The sequence below is a fragment of the Diplodia corticola genome (assembly GCF_001883845.1).
Source record: "Diplodia corticola strain CBS 112549 chromosome Unknown scaffold3, whole genome shotgun sequence".
NCBI lineage: Eukaryota > Fungi > Ascomycota > Dothideomycetes > Botryosphaeriales > Botryosphaeriaceae > Diplodia > Diplodia corticola.
Window position 1 is genome coordinate 752,784 of NW_017971482.1, and position 18,178 is coordinate 770,961.

An 18,178-nucleotide genomic window follows, 5' to 3' on the forward strand; every position below is an offset into this window, starting at 1 on the left:
CGTGTCAGCCAACAGCGCGTGGTGGTGAACCGGTGAGAGGAAAGACAACTGACCTGGCCAGCAACGGCGATCGAGGCGATGGGATCTGCAAGCTACGTGGGGATGGCGGTGCGAGTGCTGCGCGATGGAGGTGGCCCCAGCGAAAGGCCAAAGGCGGCGCAGGTTTCTCAGACGCTTGGTACTAATGAGGATGGTTGTCGAATGCAGGTCTTCGGGGTTATATTGAGCTGACACAGTTTCTGGGCGAGAACGAAAGTCGCGCTCGACGAATCGAATCGGCTCGGCGTAATTTCAATAGGCTGCCTGCAAGATGAGGTTGTACAAGCTGCGACTCGGGCACGCCAGCACGGCTGCGGGCAGATGCGGCCGTGAGGGGGTGGTGGGCTCGTCGAGGGCTTGTTATGGGCTTGGAGTGGGCGGCGGGGTGGTGTGCTAGCCGCTGTGCTGTGGATGGAACGCGCCCGACGGGAGCCAGCACCAGCCGATGACGGCGTCGATCTAGCGCAGCCGAGTCTTATACCATTTGCCGGCTCATGCTGGCTGGGTGCGACACGCACTCTCAACACGCATCTTACACGTACATTGCCTATCTGAATGCCTGCAGGTATCCCCCTTCCGATTGGCGCCACGCAGCACACGGCGCGAATGGAGAGACGAAGGCTCTGCCCTGCCACGAATCCTACACGTTGCCACTAATAAAACAAGGGCCCATTTGCGAATGGTATCCAAACCTCCCACCACCCAGAGCCTGCTCCAGTTTCGCCAATGGGTATTCATGAAACACGGCGATGAATAAATGTGCCAAACCAATCTGGACTCTTCCCTAGCTAATGAAGCACAGGCAACCCAAGCTCACGTAGAAAACGAACAGCGGGTAAACCGCAATGCCAACCCGGTTGCGCACCACTCCGGATCCACCAAGAATACTGATGCCTGCGGCGAGTGACCAGGCAACCAAGGCGATGTAGACTGGTACACGGATTATCGTGTGGATACCGACAGCGCTGAGAATAGACGCAATGACAAGTGGAAAGAGGGTGTAGCCAATGATGCAGACGGACTGGAGGAACGATCTGTATAGCGTCAGCAGCCGATTCCGGCCAGGGATAGCTTGAAACTCACATGCTGCCACCCAAGAGCTTGATTTGCAACGTGACCATGGCCTCGCCGATCCAGACCATAGCAAAGACACCCGAGAAGACAAGCGACTTCTGCTCGTCGCGGGCCGGTCGCGAGAGGAAGAAGCTCAAGAGAAGGCAGAAGATCAACGGGCCCCAGAGATCCCAGTTGCGCAGTCCCTCACTCATGCTTCCGTGGAGGACCGCATCCGCGTCCGGCCAGCGACCCACGAGGTTCCTGATACCTGCCTGGTCGGCCTCGCCGCGCTCTTCGGCACCCATGCCACCCCCGCGTTGAAGCATGCCGCCCAGCAGGTATTTGGGCCACAGAACCTGGCGCATTTTCTCCCATATAGCAAACAAGTCTCTCGACAGCGTCTCCCACACGGTCTCGTCAATTGTGTTTGTTGGCGCACGGCGATCCTCGCCGGGGATGGAGGAGGTCAGATAGTTCTGGGTGTCGCGGCCGCCCGACCCTTGCGATTGGATATTGCCGGTGAGCGGGGCGCGGTCGGAGGTGGACTGAAGGGGGTCATCGAGGTCGTCGAGAGTAGCTGTCTCCCAGTTCAGAGCAGTTTCCAGGGCATGTTCAACTGTAGCTGCCTACCATCATCGGGATCAATCATGTGGTCGCGCTCCATGGCGTCGTCGTCGTAAGGGTTGCTCGACTGAGTGCTAGGCATCATTCCGGCCATGGTGAGGTGCTTTTGTTCGCTTGACGAAGAGATGTGGAGGCAGGAAGCGCAACGCGTCACCAGAAGCTACGTTTCGACAACATGGAGCTCACGGCGACCAAGGGAAGCGCACGGGCCACCTTCCGGATCAAAGTAGCAGCGGCGTCCCGGCCTCGGCCTGTGATACGCCGGAGGACGACAAGCGCCAGGCGAGCGGCCCCTCCATGCATCGGCACGTCATTCCCCTCGACAGCTCCCCCAACCCGCTAGCCCCGCAATCCTCAAACATTTTGCTCCAGATGTAAGTTGTTTTCTGTTATCTTCCAACTCGATTCGCATTTCTCCGCCGAAATGTTTGGCCACATCCGGCACCCATTTCTCCGCATAAGCATTCGTCCCACCCCGCAATGCTCACCGGGGTTCGCCGATCACGCGGTGAATGCGGCGGCTCCAATGCTACCGTAGCGAACCTTCCCGCGCCTCACCCCCATCCATCTCCGGCGCTATAAAAAACAAGTTGCTCAGCTGTCCGCTCTTCGTTTATATTTTGGGGCCGTTCTCCGAGATCCTTCGCTTGCCTTCTTCTCCTTCCTCGTTCAAATACTTGCACCCCTCAGCACCGCTGCTTCTGATCCTATTTCTCAGCCCCGTCACTTTTACACATTGCTAGCCCACCATGCCCGAAGAAATTCTCAACGACATCTCACACCGCCGATTCAACCCGCTTCGTGGTTCCTGGATCCTTGTCTCGCCGCACCGTACCAAGCGTCCTTGGCAGGGCCAGCAGGAGGCCTCAAAGGAGACGACACTCCCCGCTTACGAGCCTTCCTGCTACTTGTGCCCGGGCAACAAGCGCGCGGCGGGCGACTCGAACCCCAAGTACGAAAGCACCTATGTCTTCGTGAACGACTACTCGGCCGTCAAGGAGGCCCAAGCCGAGTACACTCCGACGGCGCAAGACAGCGACAGCCTCGAGTCGCGCCTCCTCCAGGTGGAGCCGGTCACGGGCAAGTGCTATGTGATCACGTTCTCGCCGGCGCACAACATGACGTTGGCGGACATGGTCCCCGCGGACATCGTGCCGGTGATCGAGACGTGGACGCGCATCTACACGGCGCACCTGTCGCCAAACTCGCCCCTCGCCGCTGTTGCGAGCGCCACGACCCTGGCGCCGCTTGGCCATGACAGCGCCGTCACGGCGCCGGCGCAGCAGCTGCGGTACATGCAGATCTTCGAAAACAAGGGTGCGGCCATGGGCTGCTCGAACCCCCATCCGCACGGCCAGATCTGGACCTCAACGGGCCTCCCCGAGGAGCCGGCCCTGGAGCTTGAGCAGCTGCAAAAGTACCGCCGCGACCACAGCGGCAAGAACATGCTAGAGGACTACGCGCAGCTAGAGGCTAGCAAGAAGGAGCGCATTGTTTTCGAGAACGAGACGTTCCTAGCGCTGTGCCCCTGGTGGGCGGTGTGGCCGTTTGAGGTGATGATCGTGAGCAAGAAGCACAAGCGGGCGCTGGTGGACTTGAATGAGACGGAGAGAGAAAATCTGGCGGAGGCGATTTCGGAGGTGACGAGGCGGTATGATAACTTGTTCGAGTGCCATTTTCCGTACAGTAAGTCTTTGAGAAATTTCCTGATTCATGGATGGCGTGTTGCTAATTTTCTGCTCTAGGCATGGGTCTTCACCAAGCTCCTCTGGAGGGCACGGATGAGGAGATTGAGGCCAGCCATTTCCACATCCACTTCTACCCACCTCTGCTCCGAAGTGCGACTGTGCGCAAATTCCTTGTTGGGTACGTAGAGCATTGCGGACAGGGTTCAAGCATTATACTAACATACCGTGTAGTTATGAGATGATGGCTGAGCCGCAGCGTGACATCACCCCAGAACAGGCCGCCGCTCGTCTGCGCGACTGTGGAGGCGAGCTCTACAGGAAGAAGGCCCAGTCTTAGGTGCAGATGCAAATATTCAGCCACATAGAGCGTAACGATGCTGTTATGACCATTCGTCTCGAGAGGGGCCCGGTTCCTCATGATTACCTGGGCTATCTCATAGCAGCAAGATCTGCCTTCGTTGAACAAGCCGCATTTGTACTCCGACCAGCGGTCAACCACCCAGGCGGCCTCAAGAATCGGATTTGCCCCAGCATAGTCGTCACCCGCATGTGCTCGCGAGTCTGGTATCTGGCTGGCCCTGGCCTGACCCTGGCCCATCTCTCTCGGTTCTTCCCTTCCATAGACAAATATCCGTATCTTTTTATTTCACATAGAATCCATACTGCAGCGTCATCCACAGGGTTGTCCCAATGCTCACAATCACCGGGCCCGCCAAGCCCTTGTTCCATTTCGTAGTCCCAAAGACGAACCACTCGGTGCCGAAGTGCCACATGGCGACCACATTGGTCAGCATGGCCAGCTGGTAGAGGCCAGCAACGTCGACATTGTAAGCAGCGTACAGGCGTACGAGGCCCTGCAGCAGGGTCCAGGTGCCAAAGGTACGGCTGTGCAGCGGCGTGGTCTCGCTCGGGTACTGGTAGCCGGGCGGCGGCTTGACGCGGTCCGGACGCGGCGACAGGTAGACTTGCGAGGTGAAGTGCAGTGTGCGGTAGGCTTGGACGAGGTTACCGACGGCGGTGACGCCGACCTATGGTCCGTATTAGCGCATCCAACTAGGGATCTCTTGGGTGGTGAGAGAAATGTTGAGGGGGCGGTGCGTACGAAAAATAGCCATTTGGGGAGAAGACCCTCGTGCTGGGGCAGGTATGCAAGGAGAGAGGACATGGCGGCGGTGCTGCGTGTTCGTCGGCCCGTAGGCAAGAGAGATTGGCTTGCTGTGGACAGGGAGAGACCTCGGTGAAGGGTGTCAGGAATCGTTGGTCAGGTTAGTTCCACGCCGCGCCGTGCTGGAGAGCTTGGGCCAAGCACCGGTAGTACGATGGCGGCAGCAGCCTCTCCTCTGCCATTGAGTGACGAGGATTCGCAATTCTTCTCGTACGGACAGCTTGGCCCGAAAACAGCGCCCAAGCTGAGCAGCCCGATATAGTTTTGTTGCTTTGGGGGCGTTCAGCTGATGGTAAGCTGAGCTGCGGTTGTTCCTGCATCCCCGGCGCTGCGCAGCTGGCCCCTGCCCTACGCCAAAAAGTTCCCCAACCATAAGCTCCGCATCCCCGCCGCCGTTCCTTCCACCAAACACCACAACGAGCCCACCATGGACGCCCTCTCTAACGTTCCCCAACCCGTCGTTCTTGGCCTCGCCGCCGTCGGCGCCGCTTGGGCTGCCGTCAAGGTTGGCAGCTTCGTCCGCGTGCTTCTCAGCCTGTTCGTCCTGCCGGGTATCTCGGTGCGTGCCTCACGCCTCGACACTTCTTCCCAGCATCCCGTCAAGCACCCAATTGCTAACGAAACCCCTACCCCACAGCTCTCCAAGTTCGGCCCCAAGGGCTCCTGGGCCATCGTCACCGGCGCCAGCGACGGAATCGGCAAAGAATATGCGCTCGCGCTGGCCAAGCGCGGCTTCAACGTGGTGCTGGTGTCGCGCACCCTGAGCAAGCTCGAGGCGCTCGCCTCGGACATCAGCAGCGCCAATGCGGGCGTGCAGACGCGGGTGCTGGCGATGGACTTTGCGGCCAACAAGGACTCGGACTTCGCCGCGCTGGCCGCGCTGATTGCCGACCTGGACGTCTCGATCCTGATCAACAACGTCGGCCTCTCGCACAGCATCCCGGTGCCCTTCGTGCTGACGCCCGCCGAGGAGATGCGCGACATCATCACCATCAACTGCACCGGCACGCTGCGCGTCACCCAGCTCGTCGCGCCCAAGCTCGTCGCCCGCAAGAAGGGTCTCATTCTGACCATGGCTTCGTTCGGCGGCGTCATGCCCACGCCGCTGCTGGCGACCTACAGCGGTAGCAAGGCTTTTCTGCAACACTGGAGCGCCGCGCTGGCTGGCGAGCTGGCTCCCTCGGGCGTCCACGTCCAGCTGGTTCAGAGCTACCTTGTCACGTCGGCCATGAGCAAGATCAAACGCGCCTCGGCTATGATCCCTACCCCCAAGGCCTTCGTCGCCGCCGCACTGGGCAAGATTGGCAGGTCTGGTGGCGCTCAGGGTGTTGCGTATACGTCCACGCCGTTCTGGAGCCATGGTCTGATGCACTGGGCGATTGCAACGTTCGCAGGAACCACAAGCACGACGGTTCTGAAGATCAACAAGGACATGCACGAGGGCATCAGAAAGAGGGCTTTGAAGAAGGCCGAGAGGGAAGGTAAGAAGGTTGCCTAAGCGGTCTAAGGCACGGTATGCTTCAAAGATTTAGCCTGGTGTGGCTTTCACACTGGTTGGATTTAGGAGACGACAATGCGGTGGTCTGGCCTCTTGTATATTTGTCAAAAGCAAACATACAACCCAGATTTTTGAAGAAGGAGTTACGTTGTACATGAATTTTAAGATGAGAACGACGTGTTGAGTGAACGTCCATCATATTCCAGTATCCAAAGAAATAATATCGAAATGAAAAACATGCAAGATCTATGCGCTCATGTAATTGTACCATTAAACTGGTGATATAAATTGAAATCACTGATGTCTGAACGACTCATGATCTTCATACTGCTTCTCTGTCTGCTTTACTTCTGCTCTCTTTTCTGCTATCGCTCGCCATCTACGGTCCGCGGCTTCTTTGGACTTTTTCTCATCCGCTTTCGCCAATACTACATGGTGTAAAAAAAAAAAAAAAGAAACCATCTCCCCAGTAAATTCAGTTTACCCATGAAATCAAGATGAGCAAATAGAGAGCCAGATGAGATACAACCTTATTAAATAAACATCGGCGCAGTCATCACGTCACTGTCGATCCTCGAAAAAGCTGAAACGAGCAAACCTACATCAGTGTCTGATAGAAACAAAGCAGGCTCCTTAGCGTCAGATAGGTCACGCTTGTATGTCAGAGTCGGTTCAAAGTATCGAAAATAGCCCCGCACCAGCAGCATCTGTAGGTGGCCAGCCAGCCTTGCGCCACCACTACTCAGGAGCACTCGCATCGGCTCGACCTCTACGTGAAGGTCAAATGTCCTGGACGTTGCCGGTCTACCTTGGTAGAAGCAAAACATTGGCTTGCGTCTGACGTTCCTCGTTATCTGATTCTGCATGACCGCTTGTCATATCGCGTCTATCTCCGCCTTTAATCCCAAGCTGTGCACAGGGACTGAAGTTGCAGGATAAACGCAGATGTGCGAAGGGAGGGGGAAATAGAAAACCCTACATCTATCTTGCCACTCTAGCTGTGTACGAGCATGAGCGGGCTGGGAAGTGTAACGATGGGTGTGATTCCACGGTGTCAGTCGAATCGACGAATTGGAGAATTATCCAGGAAGGGAGTAATAGGAAGACAAAAACAACATCGTCGGCGATGATATAAGGTCGACATGTTGCACGTCACGGTCGGTAGTCGAGGTTCTTGATGGGACGTTGTTGTCCATTCCATCATGCATTAATGCTCGTATAGACGCTTCGACTGTTCTGGTCAAAAAAAAAAAAGAAAAGGGGACGGAAAGAGAAGCAAAAGGCAGCAGCGACAGATAGAAATTTGAGTATCCAACGCCATCCAACACCCCGCTTAGCGAGACGTATAGCCAAATCAGTGTTCAGGCTAGAGATCAAGTCTGAAAATACCCCTGCTTCCGAGGGAGAGGACGAGAGAAACAAGAACGTCATAAGAGCAATTTTCCCACCCAAACGCAAGTATCAAACCACAAGCGGAAAGTCGTCTTTCCGCTCATCAACTCTCGCACTTCACACCCCTTCTCCTACCTGCCACCACGTTCTCCTCCTCCGCGGCGGTTGTCTTCCTCGTTCCAAACCGGTCACTCGATTGTGATGATGGCGGCGGCGACGGGTGCGGCGGCGGCGCGTGCAAGATCTCGACCAATCGCCTCACCACCTCCTTTTGGCCGTTATCCCCCAACCACTCGCCTCTCCTCCTCAAACCCCTGGCCAGAGCCTCCACGTCAACCATCTCGCCGCCACCAGCAGCGTTCAGCATCAACCCCTCGACTTCGAACTCTCCATCGGCGTCAGCATCCGACGAAGCCGGTGGCGAAAGCTCCGACGAGCAAGAAGGCGAGGACGGCGACGTCGGTGCCGTCAGGAGCTCCAACGTCCGTCGCAGCCGTTCGTATGCCGTGTTGAGCTCGGCGTGCGACTGCTCGAGTCTGCCGTAGCGGTCGCTCAGGACGGCCAGCTGGGCCTCGAGGTCCTTGGCGTGTTTCTCCTTGCGCTCGCGGAAGGCGCGCTGGGCGGCGCGATTCTGTGCTCGGCGGCGCTGAACGTTTTCCATCTGTGGTCAGCGATCACGTCCTTCACGGTTCCACGGCAGCGCATGAAGGAATTGCTTATTCGCGGAACATCCCTTCCCCCATGTTGACCGGTAATCTTTTACCGTCGCACAGTACAAGGTTCTGGCCAAGGCATGATTGATAGGAAATAAGGAAATAAACAGCAAAACAGGGAATGAGCTCGGAAGTGGGAGGGCTTAAACTTACTCCACTCGTCACATGCGTCCGCTCAACGTTCGCCGTTGCAGCTCCGCCGCCGCCACCGCCGATGCTTCCGTTGCCGCTTCCAACGCTCCACGTGCTCCCGTTACTAGCGCTCCTGTCTGGCGGCATGCGTCCGTGTCCGTGTCCAAAGCCTTGCTCGTTGACGATCTGCAAAGGAAACGTCGTTGTTGACGTCGTACTCACGCCGGTCTCGAGCGTTTCGAGCCCGCCGGTTGCATATGCTCCCAGATCTGCGTGGTTTTGCTGTGGGGAACATACGTAAGGTGGGCTGGGCAAACCTCCTGCGGCCGCTCCTGCAGCAACGGCGGCGGCGGCGGCGGCCTCTTCGGCCGAGCTGAATTCGGTCGGGGTGGCAGGGACGCCAGTGGTGGCATATGCAAACTGGCTATGATAGGATGGTGCGTGGCGAGGCTGGGACTGAGTGTTGCGCTGGTGATAGGAGAGAGGCTGCTGGTGCTGTTGTGGGTGCTGCATCTGCTGGGGCTGCTGCGGGGCAGGGGTGGGTGTGCCCGCCGCGTCAAACGTTGCGGTTGAGGTCTGGATTTGTGCCAAGTCAGTGGCTGAGAAGGACGCGTTGTGATGTGCTGCGACTGTCTCCTTGCAGGAACACCCAAGCCACGATCATACCATACGAGAACGCAGGATATGCATGCGGGAAATCTGAGCGACGGGAGTGGTTGCGGGGCTGAGCGGGCCGTGAAGATATGACCAGGGTCGGGGCGATACGAAGTGGGGATTAATAAACAAGGTTGTTGCACGTACTGGTGAGGCGCTGAGGCTCGGTAGGCTGGTGAGGTCCGGCGGGGCGTACTCGTAGTAAGAAGCCTGTGGGTGTTGCGAGTAGCTGTCTTGTTGCGGCTGCCAGTATTCGTATTGTTGTGAAGCCATGGTCATAGACGAGAAGAGGAGAGAGAGGGATGAAGGAGGAGGAGGAGGAGAGAGGGAGAGAGGGCGCAAAGGTCGCGACCAGCACAGGACTGATCAGGCTGGGAGGCGAACGAGACCAGTAGCTGTATGTAAATAAGCTCGTAGGGCTGAAAGCTGGTGCGGAAATGCGGGGGGCTGCGCAAGTGCTCGGCGCCAGCCTTGACGGAACCGCACGGCAGGTGAGAAGTCCAGGGTCGTTAAGAGGGCCGGCGATGAAAAGGGGTGTGCGGAAACGCTCGAGGAGTGGAAGATGACTTATAGATCGCTGATGCCGCTCGCGCGGACGCGGCCGGGTGCCCTTCAAGCGTGATGCACATCGTAGGGCAGCGGCTCCACACTCGCGTGCTATTTGTTGCAGAGCATGCGCCGTACGGACGACATGGGCAGGTTTACTGGACAAGGTCTCCCTAACTGAGCAAGGAGAAGGCGGGTAAGCACCAAAGCCACGCATTTGGGATTTTCGCGTCATTTCCGGGGGTGGTGTTGCTCTGAGCTGGCGAGGCAGAGAAGGCAAGTCGCACTGAGCGGACGTCCGATGACCGAGCTGCGGCAGCCATTGGGTCCAGCGGTCCAGGGCGGCTGCGGGCCGCTCATCGAGAACAGAGAGGTGGGATTGAGGGCTGGACGCCGCCTTCGGCTCCAGTTGGAATGCTGCGAAGGCGCGGGCGTCAGCCTTGCAGCAAGATCAGCATGTCCAAGGCTGGCCGGACATAGCGGCTTGCCGTTTGACTCCTCGTCCGGGCCAGGGCTCTGCTCATGGGCGCATGAGGGCCATTAGTCAATGTCAGCATCAATGACTAAATGCCGTGTGCCTGACGTAGGGCAGCCGGGAGGAAGTAACGCCTGCAGGACGTCTGGCCCAGCGCGAGCCTTATCTGGTAGGGCTGAAGGTGAGATTTGCCTTTCGGGGCGAACAGTGCCGCCAATGCACGGCACCTGCTGCGCCGCCGGCGCGGAACTGCTTTGGCTGGCCATGCCGAAGCACCTTCAAACGGCTGCAGCGCAGCGGCTTGATACGAAGACCGGTCGGCCTCGTCGTCCTGCGCTCCGCAATGCACGTCGCTGGAGCTAGCCGTACGCCCGCGCCACCAGCCCTAAAGCACGTCTCTTCTCTGCGCCTCCCAGATTGGGCCCGTTCAAATGCCGCTTTGGGAACCGCTGGGGGAGCTGGAGAAAGCCCTGACATCTGATTGAAACACCAGGCAACCACACTGTGCTTCACAGACGCGCGCGACTGCTACGGCCATATTGGCCACCGCCCGAGAGGGGACGGAGACGATCATACCCTGGGTGGAGAGGGTGATGTAGGCGCGGCACGCGCTTTGATTGTACCTATTTCCTTGATTAGTATCCGCAGCCGTCGCTCCGAGCTCTGATTGGAAGCGCGGCTGCATAGCTGCAGTGAGCGCGGAAAGCAGACCCCGGTAACGGCGAGGGTAGCTGTCATGTGGCGGGAGCGAGTGGGAACTCCGTTGCCAGCCATGCATCATGCAGCTTAAGCGATGCGGGACGTGACCAAACAAGCCGCCCATCGCTCAACACGGCCGCGCTAATTTGCCAAGCAGGCTCTCCTTCCGGCACTTCGATTTGGCCTCGACCTCTACCCGGCTTCGAATGTATGATCGCCGCCCTGCGGGAATACCTTGTAAAGCCACCGCCGCAAGCTTGCAATATGGGATGGCACGAACTCACCGCTCCACACCCTTGAAGGCTCTAATATCAGACGTGTCGCGGGCATGTACTCGTTTTGGCAAGTGCTGACCTCCGCACTCCCTTGTCATATGGCGTTCCGCGTAGCACACAGGGCGTGAACACCGGCCGCGACGGCCGAAAAGGGCTACACATTGCACCAGCCGCCCTCAAAGAGCGCACAAGGCTGAAAGGGTGGGCTGCCGTTATTACTCCACCGTCAAACGCCCACTCGTAAGCCCTGCCACGACGCGCAGCAATCGTAGTTGCCACTGGCGCACTCCAGTCTTGTCACCCACCCAGCACCGAACTTTCCACAGGGAAGCTTTGTGTGGAAACTGTGTGATGAGGCTCCAGTTGTTCAATATGGACCAGTGCAACCGCGTCGTACATTCCGCCGTTATCCGCAACAACGTCTACGAAGGAACTGACGGAATTGCACAAAGTTCCTGGGAGGTAGTGGGACATCTGGCTGCCGGCGGGTCCGAGAAGGAGAACCTGTTGGAAACGCTGGGATAGTGATATGTCACAAGGCTGAATGCAACTGTAACAGGATGAGGAAAACGAACTCAAGACCCAGCGCAATGGGTAGGAAACGCTGCAGAAGCATATCAGTCATTTTCATGTTGCTGGAATTGTCGAGCTTGCCGCCAAAATTCCGTTCTCAGTACAGCTGCTTGACGAGGCTCGCCACCTTGTCGTAGACCTCTCCTTGATCTTGTTTCGTTGCCCTTTTGACGATAACAGTAACCTGGTCTTCCCCAACGCCGTACTCCTTTAGAGTCTTGTAAAGACCGAGAGATTTGACCAGCATCAAGATGGCGTCACCGACTTTGGTGGCGTCTTGTTGGTCATCACCAGTCTTCGTCAGGCCAAGGAAAGGAGCCAATCTGGCGATTTGCGAGGCAGCTTGGGGATCTTGGGCCTTGAGCTTAACGACGTGTCCGAGAGTGAGGCAGGAGGTGATCCCATGTGGTATGGAATACGGAGAGCCCAGGGCGTATCCGAGAGTGTGGCTTAGGCCCAAGGGACCCTTGACGTTGAGGCCGAGAAAAGCCAGGGATGCAAAAGAAGCGAGCTGCAATTGGGTAATGTGTTCCTCATTCTTGGGGTCATCTTGATATTTTGGGAGGCCGCTGAACAATCTGGACGCAGCTGACAAACAGCTGTCCTTGGCCGGAACCTCGGTAGCCGTCGGATGATAGAGCAGCTCCACGGCATGATCAAAGGCGCGAAGCCCCGTCGACAACCACAGCTGCGGAGGGGTTTCCAGAGCGAATTTGCTGTCGAGTCATTAGCATCTCCGCGGGATTCGATTCGATTCGCAGCCACTTACGAATCGTAGATGATGACGTGAGGTGCCAGCTCAGCGTGGGCCACACCAGTCTTCATTCCATCTTCCTGGGTGAAGCCTGCATTGAATGTGCACTCGGCAGCGCTAAGGGTGGTTGGGACGGTGATGTGAAAGAGAAACTTGCCAGCCTTCTCGTTGAAGCGATAAGAGATGGCTTTGGATGAGTCTATCGGGCTTCCGCCTCCGATGGAGATGATGGTATCGATGCTCGGATCCTTGATGACCGCCTCGGTTGCCTCGTCCAGCTGAGCGACAGGAGCGTGTTGCTTGATGTTCGAAAAGGTCCCTGCGTGATGCTTCGACCCTAGTAGCTGCTCCACCTGTTTAATCAGGGGAGTCTTGGTCGCCAGAGAAGAGCCAGTGACGATGAAAGCCTTGGAGGATTCTGTGGGTAGAGATTCCACGAGATGGTTCTTGACGCTGTTGGGACCGTACCACAACGCTTTGAGGTGGGTGGGCTTCCACAAACCAGCCAGCGGACTACTCGTGGCATCTGTCATGGTGCTGTTGTAGCGACGTGCCGGATAAGCTCTACTTATAAAGTTGGTCAGTTTCGAGCCTTCGTGTTCGGAAACTTGTGGAGATGCAGGCGGTCGCCAGCGCCGAGCTTGCGAAGTCAAGGCCCGGGAGGGAAACGACAGCAGCTTGACATCGATCCAGATGAATTGAATAACCCGGCTGTCAATCCTGCCCCCGAGCGAGGCTCTCAACGCGGCACGGGATACGGTGAGGCTTCATGTACAGCACCTCGAGGGCGACAACATTCCAAGCGCACGGCGGAAGGCTTACCGTTGCAGTTGGAAAGATGTCTGGGCAAGCCTCTCGATGGCGCGAATCGGCATAGTCACGTACCTCAGTTTGTTGGTGTTGGTTGCGGTGGTTTTCCACGGGAGTGCACCTGGGGCGTGGTAGACGTAGCAAGTATGTGATGACGTAACGACTCTCCAGCTCGGGCGGCAGGAACGACTGCAGGCCAACGTCGAAACTCGCCGCAACATGTCGGCTTGGGAGCCCAAGGCCTTATGAGGGACTGCAAATGACCAGTGACTACCGAGTCGGCCTGCGTTCAAGCGCGCCATTGGTGTGCTCGCTGCTGATAAACGGCCGAAACAGCTTCCCCGCGCGATGAATAACACCATTCGAGACAAAGTCGGGACATGTCCGTGATCCGTCATGATTCATCTGCCGAACATCCCCACCTCAACCATGCGGCAACATTGCAGATGACCTGTCTCACTTGTGTATTGCTGCACAGAGCCCCACTAGTAGTCTCACAACTGCCCGACTTCAACGATGACTTGGCTGAGGTTTGCCAGCTCGTGCGCAAACCGGCCCAGGAACAGCCCATCCACCCCATCAACAAGCCTTGCGAACGTGCCAGACCCGGCGCTCCCGCCGTACAGTATCCTGGTCGTGCCCTTCCTCCCGCTGACCATGCTCCGGAGCTCCTTCGTCACGTTCACCACATGGTCCGGATCGGCAGGCTCCTTTGCACCGATGGCCCACACCGGCTCGTAAGCCAGAATCACCTCAGCGTCATCGGGCACGGCTGCTAGCACCGACGTGACCTGGGGGCGGCACTCGTCGACAGCCAAACCGACCGCCTGTGACGCAACCGAGCCGTGCGTCTTCTCGCCGATGCAGACGAGAGGAATGTGCCCGTGCTTCACTGCCGCCGCAGCCTTCTTCGCTACCTGGCCGTCATTCTCGCCGAATATGCTTCTGCGCTCGGCGTGTCCCATCTCGATCAGCCTGACGCCTGCTTGCTGCAACGTCAAGGGCGAGACCTCGCCCGTGTATGCGCCGCTTGTTTCCCAGAACGCGTCTTGTGCTCCGAGCAGGACTGGCGTGTCTTGCAGTATGCGCCGGGCCTCGAGAATGGTGACGAAGTCGGGGATGACGAAGAGATCGACGTTGTTTGCTTGGGCGTGCGACGAGAGCTCCGCAACTCCCTTGATGTAGGAGAGGGTGCGGTCCAGGTCGAAATACATCTTGAGACTGGTCCCGACGATGCGGCGCGGGCGTGGTGCGGCCATGATGTGAGGAACGAGTGATGGTCTCAGCTATGGAGGTGGGCTGTGAGGGGGCTGCAACACATGCACAGCGTCATTCTTGTAGTGTGAGGGGCCCCGCGGGCGCGGTGGAATGCTACATTGGGTAACCCGAATTCCAGGGCACGGTGGCCCTTTTAGACCCCGTGTGAGCAGCGCAGGCTTGGGGACGCGGCGTGCGGAGGGGGAGAAAAAATTGTGCAAACGTCCATGCCGCCGGCGACTTTCGGCTGGGGCTGCGTCACGATGCGCCAACGGCCGGACCACCTGCAACCTCGCGACATTGGACGACGGAATAAACCTCCGCCCGACATCCATCACCGTGGACGCCAACCACAACCCTCATCGACCGACCGACCGGCCCGAAACGTCGACCCCGATTTCCCCAGACACGCACACGCATTCCTGGCCCGGATGATGTCAGAAGACCTATATGCGCGACCTTCTCTGGTTCTGCCTTGGCCTCGTTGTGCGTGCCTAGAACAGTCGTCTTGTTGCCAAACGGGCCTGGAGTTTATTGGATTTGTGTCATCGTCGGGTCTGGCTTTGGGGTAATCACGACAAGGCCAGAAGCGTTGCATCCGTTTGGTGCTGCAACCTGGAAGTATCAGTGACAGTCGAAACGCTGTTTGCCACTTGGTGCACTGCACTTTCTGCTTCTCACTCGGTGTGACCTTGAGCCCTTCTTAGAAGATCGCATTCTCTTGTTTATCCTATTGTTCGCTAACACTCAATGACTGCCAAAGCTTTAAGAAAAGTCAAGCCCAAATTTTTTGAAAAGAGAAAACCCGACGTGGTTCCAACAGTTTGATTTCTTTTTGGACCCCGATGCTCTTGCCAAGTCCCTTGCACCTCTATTGGATCTCTTTGGGTTTTGTGCGGTTGCGTTGATCTGAAGAACCAGGTGCCTGTTCCCGACGACGGTTGAGAAGTGCCTCTAACATGACGAGAGCTTCACCAAGGTCGGTCTTGTCTCGCCAGAACGTGTCTGAATCAGGGTCGAGGGTGTTGATGCGTATCTGGATGAAATCGATTCCATCCTGAATTTCTTGCACCGAAGCGTTGGGGGTTATACCATACGAAAGCAACTGCTGCTCACACTTGATGCATTGCCCAGCATCCATTGAATATCCATCAAAGCAACACCAAGGGTGTGGAGATGCTCCGTGAAATTCGGTTAGGTGACTCCAGAAATCTACCATGTTGCAGAATACGGGCTGGTGGCAATCCCGGAACTTGTGCCGTTCTGCATGCTTTCTCATGGTTATATCGGCAACTGCCCTGTCTTCACCCTGTATGGGCTGCTCGTAGTCGCAGAGTGTACATGCGAGGCATACTCCTCCGGAAACTGTAGACTGAGTGAATAGAGAGCGTGGACCACACAAAAAGCGGCAAGACCATAGTGTGCAGTGACACGTTTGGGCATCTCGAGTATTTCCAGTCTCTCCGCTCGACACACAGCTGAAGAACGTATATTAGCTTCTATCGCTTCCATGATGGGACTTCGCATACTTATGTTTCGCCGAGTCCGACCAGTCGGCTTTTGAGTCGTAACCCTGTCTCTCTGGCCACCACTCATCGGGTGTGGCATCCGTCCGGAAATGCTCATCCAAGTGCGCGATCCGCTCTCGCCAGTCTTTGCAGTCATTGCCACAGAACCCGCAGTGAAGGGCTACATCTCCCAGTTGGCGTTCGTTAATGCGGCGCTCGGCTGCACGGATGTGCCTGGATACATCGTCCTTTTCGATGGACTCTTTCATGTGCACCTGTAGAATGTGTTGTTTCAACCCATCCTTGCGGTAAAATGTACGCTCCTCCTCTGGTACGCTGATGCAACTGTGACAATTGTGCTGAGACCAGTCTTCTGGGACTTCCTGGCAGTAAACACATGTGACTTTTGGGCCTTCTCGTGGACTGCACACCCAAATTGTTTGTGGATAGTGAACAGACTCTTCGTGCCGCTTCCACGCGTACTTCTTTGTAAAATAGTCCCCGCATACTGTGCAGAAGTATGATGGTTTCTTCACATGAGATGACTCATGTAGCAAGCTGACAGCGGACCAGGATGAGCCGTCCGGGACGTGTGAGTGGGTTGATGCACGCGGGGATCCTTCAAACGTATGGGCGGTTTTTCGAAACATGCGGCTGTAGTTGTTAGATGATGCGCCGCGCCAATCATCCACGAGGTACGGCGCCACCCGGTGGTGCGGGTACAACCGCCTGCCTTTCCGCCGCGGTCGTAGTTGAGACGATGCATCGCTATAGTCGGATCGAGCGGAGAAGGAGCTTCCGACAGAGGAGCAGCTGTGGCTATCCAAGCTCGAATATCCGGCTTCAGACCCGTTCGCCGAGCCGGCGAAGAGAAAATTTCGGTCAGGTTCCGTCCTTCGAACTGGCGTCAACACATGGGGCCGACGTCGGTGTTCTGTTCTGTGATGGAGGTCATATGCATCTCCTCCCAGTATGATTGGAGTTGAACCACTTTGCATGGATGCTTTCTTGATAGCCTGTAATGAGGCTGCCTCTTCTGGAGACTGCAAGAACCGCTCAAGTGAAGACCTGCTTGATGTTTTCGAGGCCTTTGCCACGGTCTCAACATTTGAGATGCTCAGTTGTGATCCCCCGGAGGAAGTGGAGGTTGCAGATAATGAGACGCTGCTTTTTTGTCGACATTTTGGGTCCTCCGGGGGGTTCTGTCGGGTGGCTGGCGGTCTGAAATTTGGCCCGGTTCCTTTCGTCAAGTTCACATGGGATTCACCATCTGTAGTAAAGATCAGTACCAATATTGAAACATAAACGTAGAACCTTAGCACTCACCTGGTACGTTGTACGATCTTCGCGACCTCGCATTGTTGAACCACGTCCTGATGATCTTCACGTCGCACCCAGTGGACTTGGCCAGTTGAGAAATGTCTTCATGAGTTGGGTACGGGTTTTTTTGGAATTGCTGGTCCAGGACTCTCCGAGCATTTGGAGAAAGGCGGTTTCGCTTCGGTTTGCTCGACCTGGCAAGAGCGCTTTCGTCGCTGAGGGACATGGCAACAGGCGGCTCGGAAGTCTGGTTGCCTAGATCGTCCTCGCTGATTTCGAGAGACGGCCAGTGAGGGCCCGGCGAGTTACCGCAATAATTGAGAGGAGTGTGCATCAGGTCGAGGTCCATCGTTTCCAGAGGCATGATGTTTGGATTATCGCTATCCTGGGGCTCGGTATCAGGCTCAATGCTGTTCTCATGAGGTCCAAACAGAGCTTGTGAGCAATTATGCGGGTATTCGTTGATGTGGGCGACAGGTTCTGAGGAGCGATCAGGGAAGTCCATCAGCTCATCAAAAAGATTCGTGTGTAGAGGATGGTTCTCCGGGATGCCACCGGAGGGAAGAGGCGAGCAGATGCTGCCGGTGTGTGCAACGGCCGGGCTTGTGCAGCCGAAATTGGTGTTACTGATCTCAGCTTCAAACGAAGCAGAGTTTTCGAAGTAATTGTCCATCAGCGCGAGGTCAGAAATGTTGTCAGGAAAGTCGAGTGCCACCTGTGAGTCCGACTTCGCTGTATGATGTGGATCGAGAGCCTCGCCAAATCTTGGCAATTCGAGTTGGTCATTTTCGGCGTCAGGCTGAAGCCAGAAGGCTGCTTGTTGATCCATGACTGAGCCAGCAGATGCGATGATGCGAAATACTATACGGAAAGAGATGAGAAATGTTGACTGTGAGAACGATCATGACATTGAGCCGCCTACTTATAGGACGACAGGCTCAGCAGTGACAATGAAGGTGCGCAGCTGCAAGTTCATCAACACCCAGGTAATCAAGCGAAC

The 18,178-nt window shown here is 56.7% G+C and overlaps 8 protein-coding genes across 8 annotated transcripts; 2 read left to right on the plus strand and 6 right to left on the minus strand.

Annotated features, from left to right (window-relative positions):
* Positions 1-823: 823 nt before the first annotated feature.
* On the minus strand, positions 824-1,813 carry BKCO1_3000247 (yip1 domain-containing protein; the record flags this gene model as incomplete). Its single annotated transcript, XM_020274149.1, has 3 exons — positions 824-1,073; positions 1,123-1,672; positions 1,726-1,813. The coding sequence occupies 3 exons, from the start codon at positions 1,811-1,813 to the stop codon at positions 824-826; spliced, it is 888 nt and encodes a 295-aa protein (XP_020134478.1).
* A 655-nt stretch (positions 1,814-2,468) lies between these two features.
* BKCO1_3000248 (galactose-1-phosphate uridylyltransferase) lies at positions 2,469-3,744 on the plus strand (the record flags this gene model as incomplete). Its single annotated transcript, XM_020274150.1, has 3 exons — positions 2,469-3,405; positions 3,465-3,585; positions 3,639-3,744. 3 exons carry the CDS (start codon positions 2,469-2,471, stop codon positions 3,742-3,744), a joined length of 1,164 nt encoding a protein of 387 aa, XP_020134481.1.
* A 304-nt stretch (positions 3,745-4,048) lies between these two features.
* On the minus strand, positions 4,049-4,572 carry BKCO1_3000249 (erg28 protein; the record flags this gene model as incomplete). Its single annotated transcript, XM_020274151.1, has 2 exons — positions 4,049-4,435; positions 4,510-4,572. 2 exons carry the CDS (start codon positions 4,570-4,572, stop codon positions 4,049-4,051), a joined length of 450 nt encoding a protein of 149 aa, XP_020134482.1.
* A 427-nt stretch (positions 4,573-4,999) lies between these two features.
* On the plus strand, positions 5,000-6,070 carry BKCO1_3000250 (3-ketoacyl-reductase; the record flags this gene model as incomplete). Its single annotated transcript, XM_020274153.1, has 1 exon — positions 5,000-6,070. The coding sequence occupies one exon, from the start codon at positions 5,000-5,002 to the stop codon at positions 6,068-6,070; it is 1,071 nt and encodes a 356-aa protein (XP_020134628.1).
* A 1,495-nt stretch (positions 6,071-7,565) lies between these two features.
* Positions 7,566-9,240, minus strand: BKCO1_3000251 (basic-leucine zipper transcription factor; the record flags this gene model as incomplete). Its single annotated transcript, XM_020274154.1, has 3 exons — positions 7,566-8,123; positions 8,329-8,883; positions 9,109-9,240. The coding sequence occupies 3 exons, from the start codon at positions 9,238-9,240 to the stop codon at positions 7,566-7,568; spliced, it is 1,245 nt and encodes a 414-aa protein (XP_020134627.1).
* A 2,386-nt stretch (positions 9,241-11,626) lies between these two features.
* BKCO1_3000252 (dehydroquinate synthase-like protein) lies at positions 11,627-12,816 on the minus strand (the record flags this gene model as incomplete). The annotated part of the gene is made up of 2 exons (XM_020274155.1): positions 11,627-12,245; positions 12,299-12,816. 2 exons carry the CDS (start codon positions 12,814-12,816, stop codon positions 11,627-11,629), a joined length of 1,137 nt encoding a protein of 378 aa, XP_020134630.1.
* Positions 12,817-13,587: 771 nt separating this feature from the next.
* Positions 13,588-14,352, minus strand: BKCO1_3000253 (triosephosphate isomerase; the record flags this gene model as incomplete). Its single annotated transcript, XM_020274156.1, has 1 exon — positions 13,588-14,352. The coding sequence occupies one exon, from the start codon at positions 14,350-14,352 to the stop codon at positions 13,588-13,590; it is 765 nt and encodes a 254-aa protein (XP_020134629.1).
* Positions 14,353-15,221: 869 nt separating this feature from the next.
* BKCO1_3000254 (homeobox protein 4) lies at positions 15,222-18,007 on the minus strand (the record flags this gene model as incomplete). Its single annotated transcript, XM_020274157.1, has 3 exons — positions 15,222-15,648; positions 15,880-17,128; positions 17,185-18,007. The coding sequence occupies 3 exons, from the start codon at positions 18,005-18,007 to the stop codon at positions 15,222-15,224; spliced, it is 2,499 nt and encodes an 832-aa protein (XP_020134624.1).
* Positions 18,008-18,178: the final 171 nt, after the last annotated feature.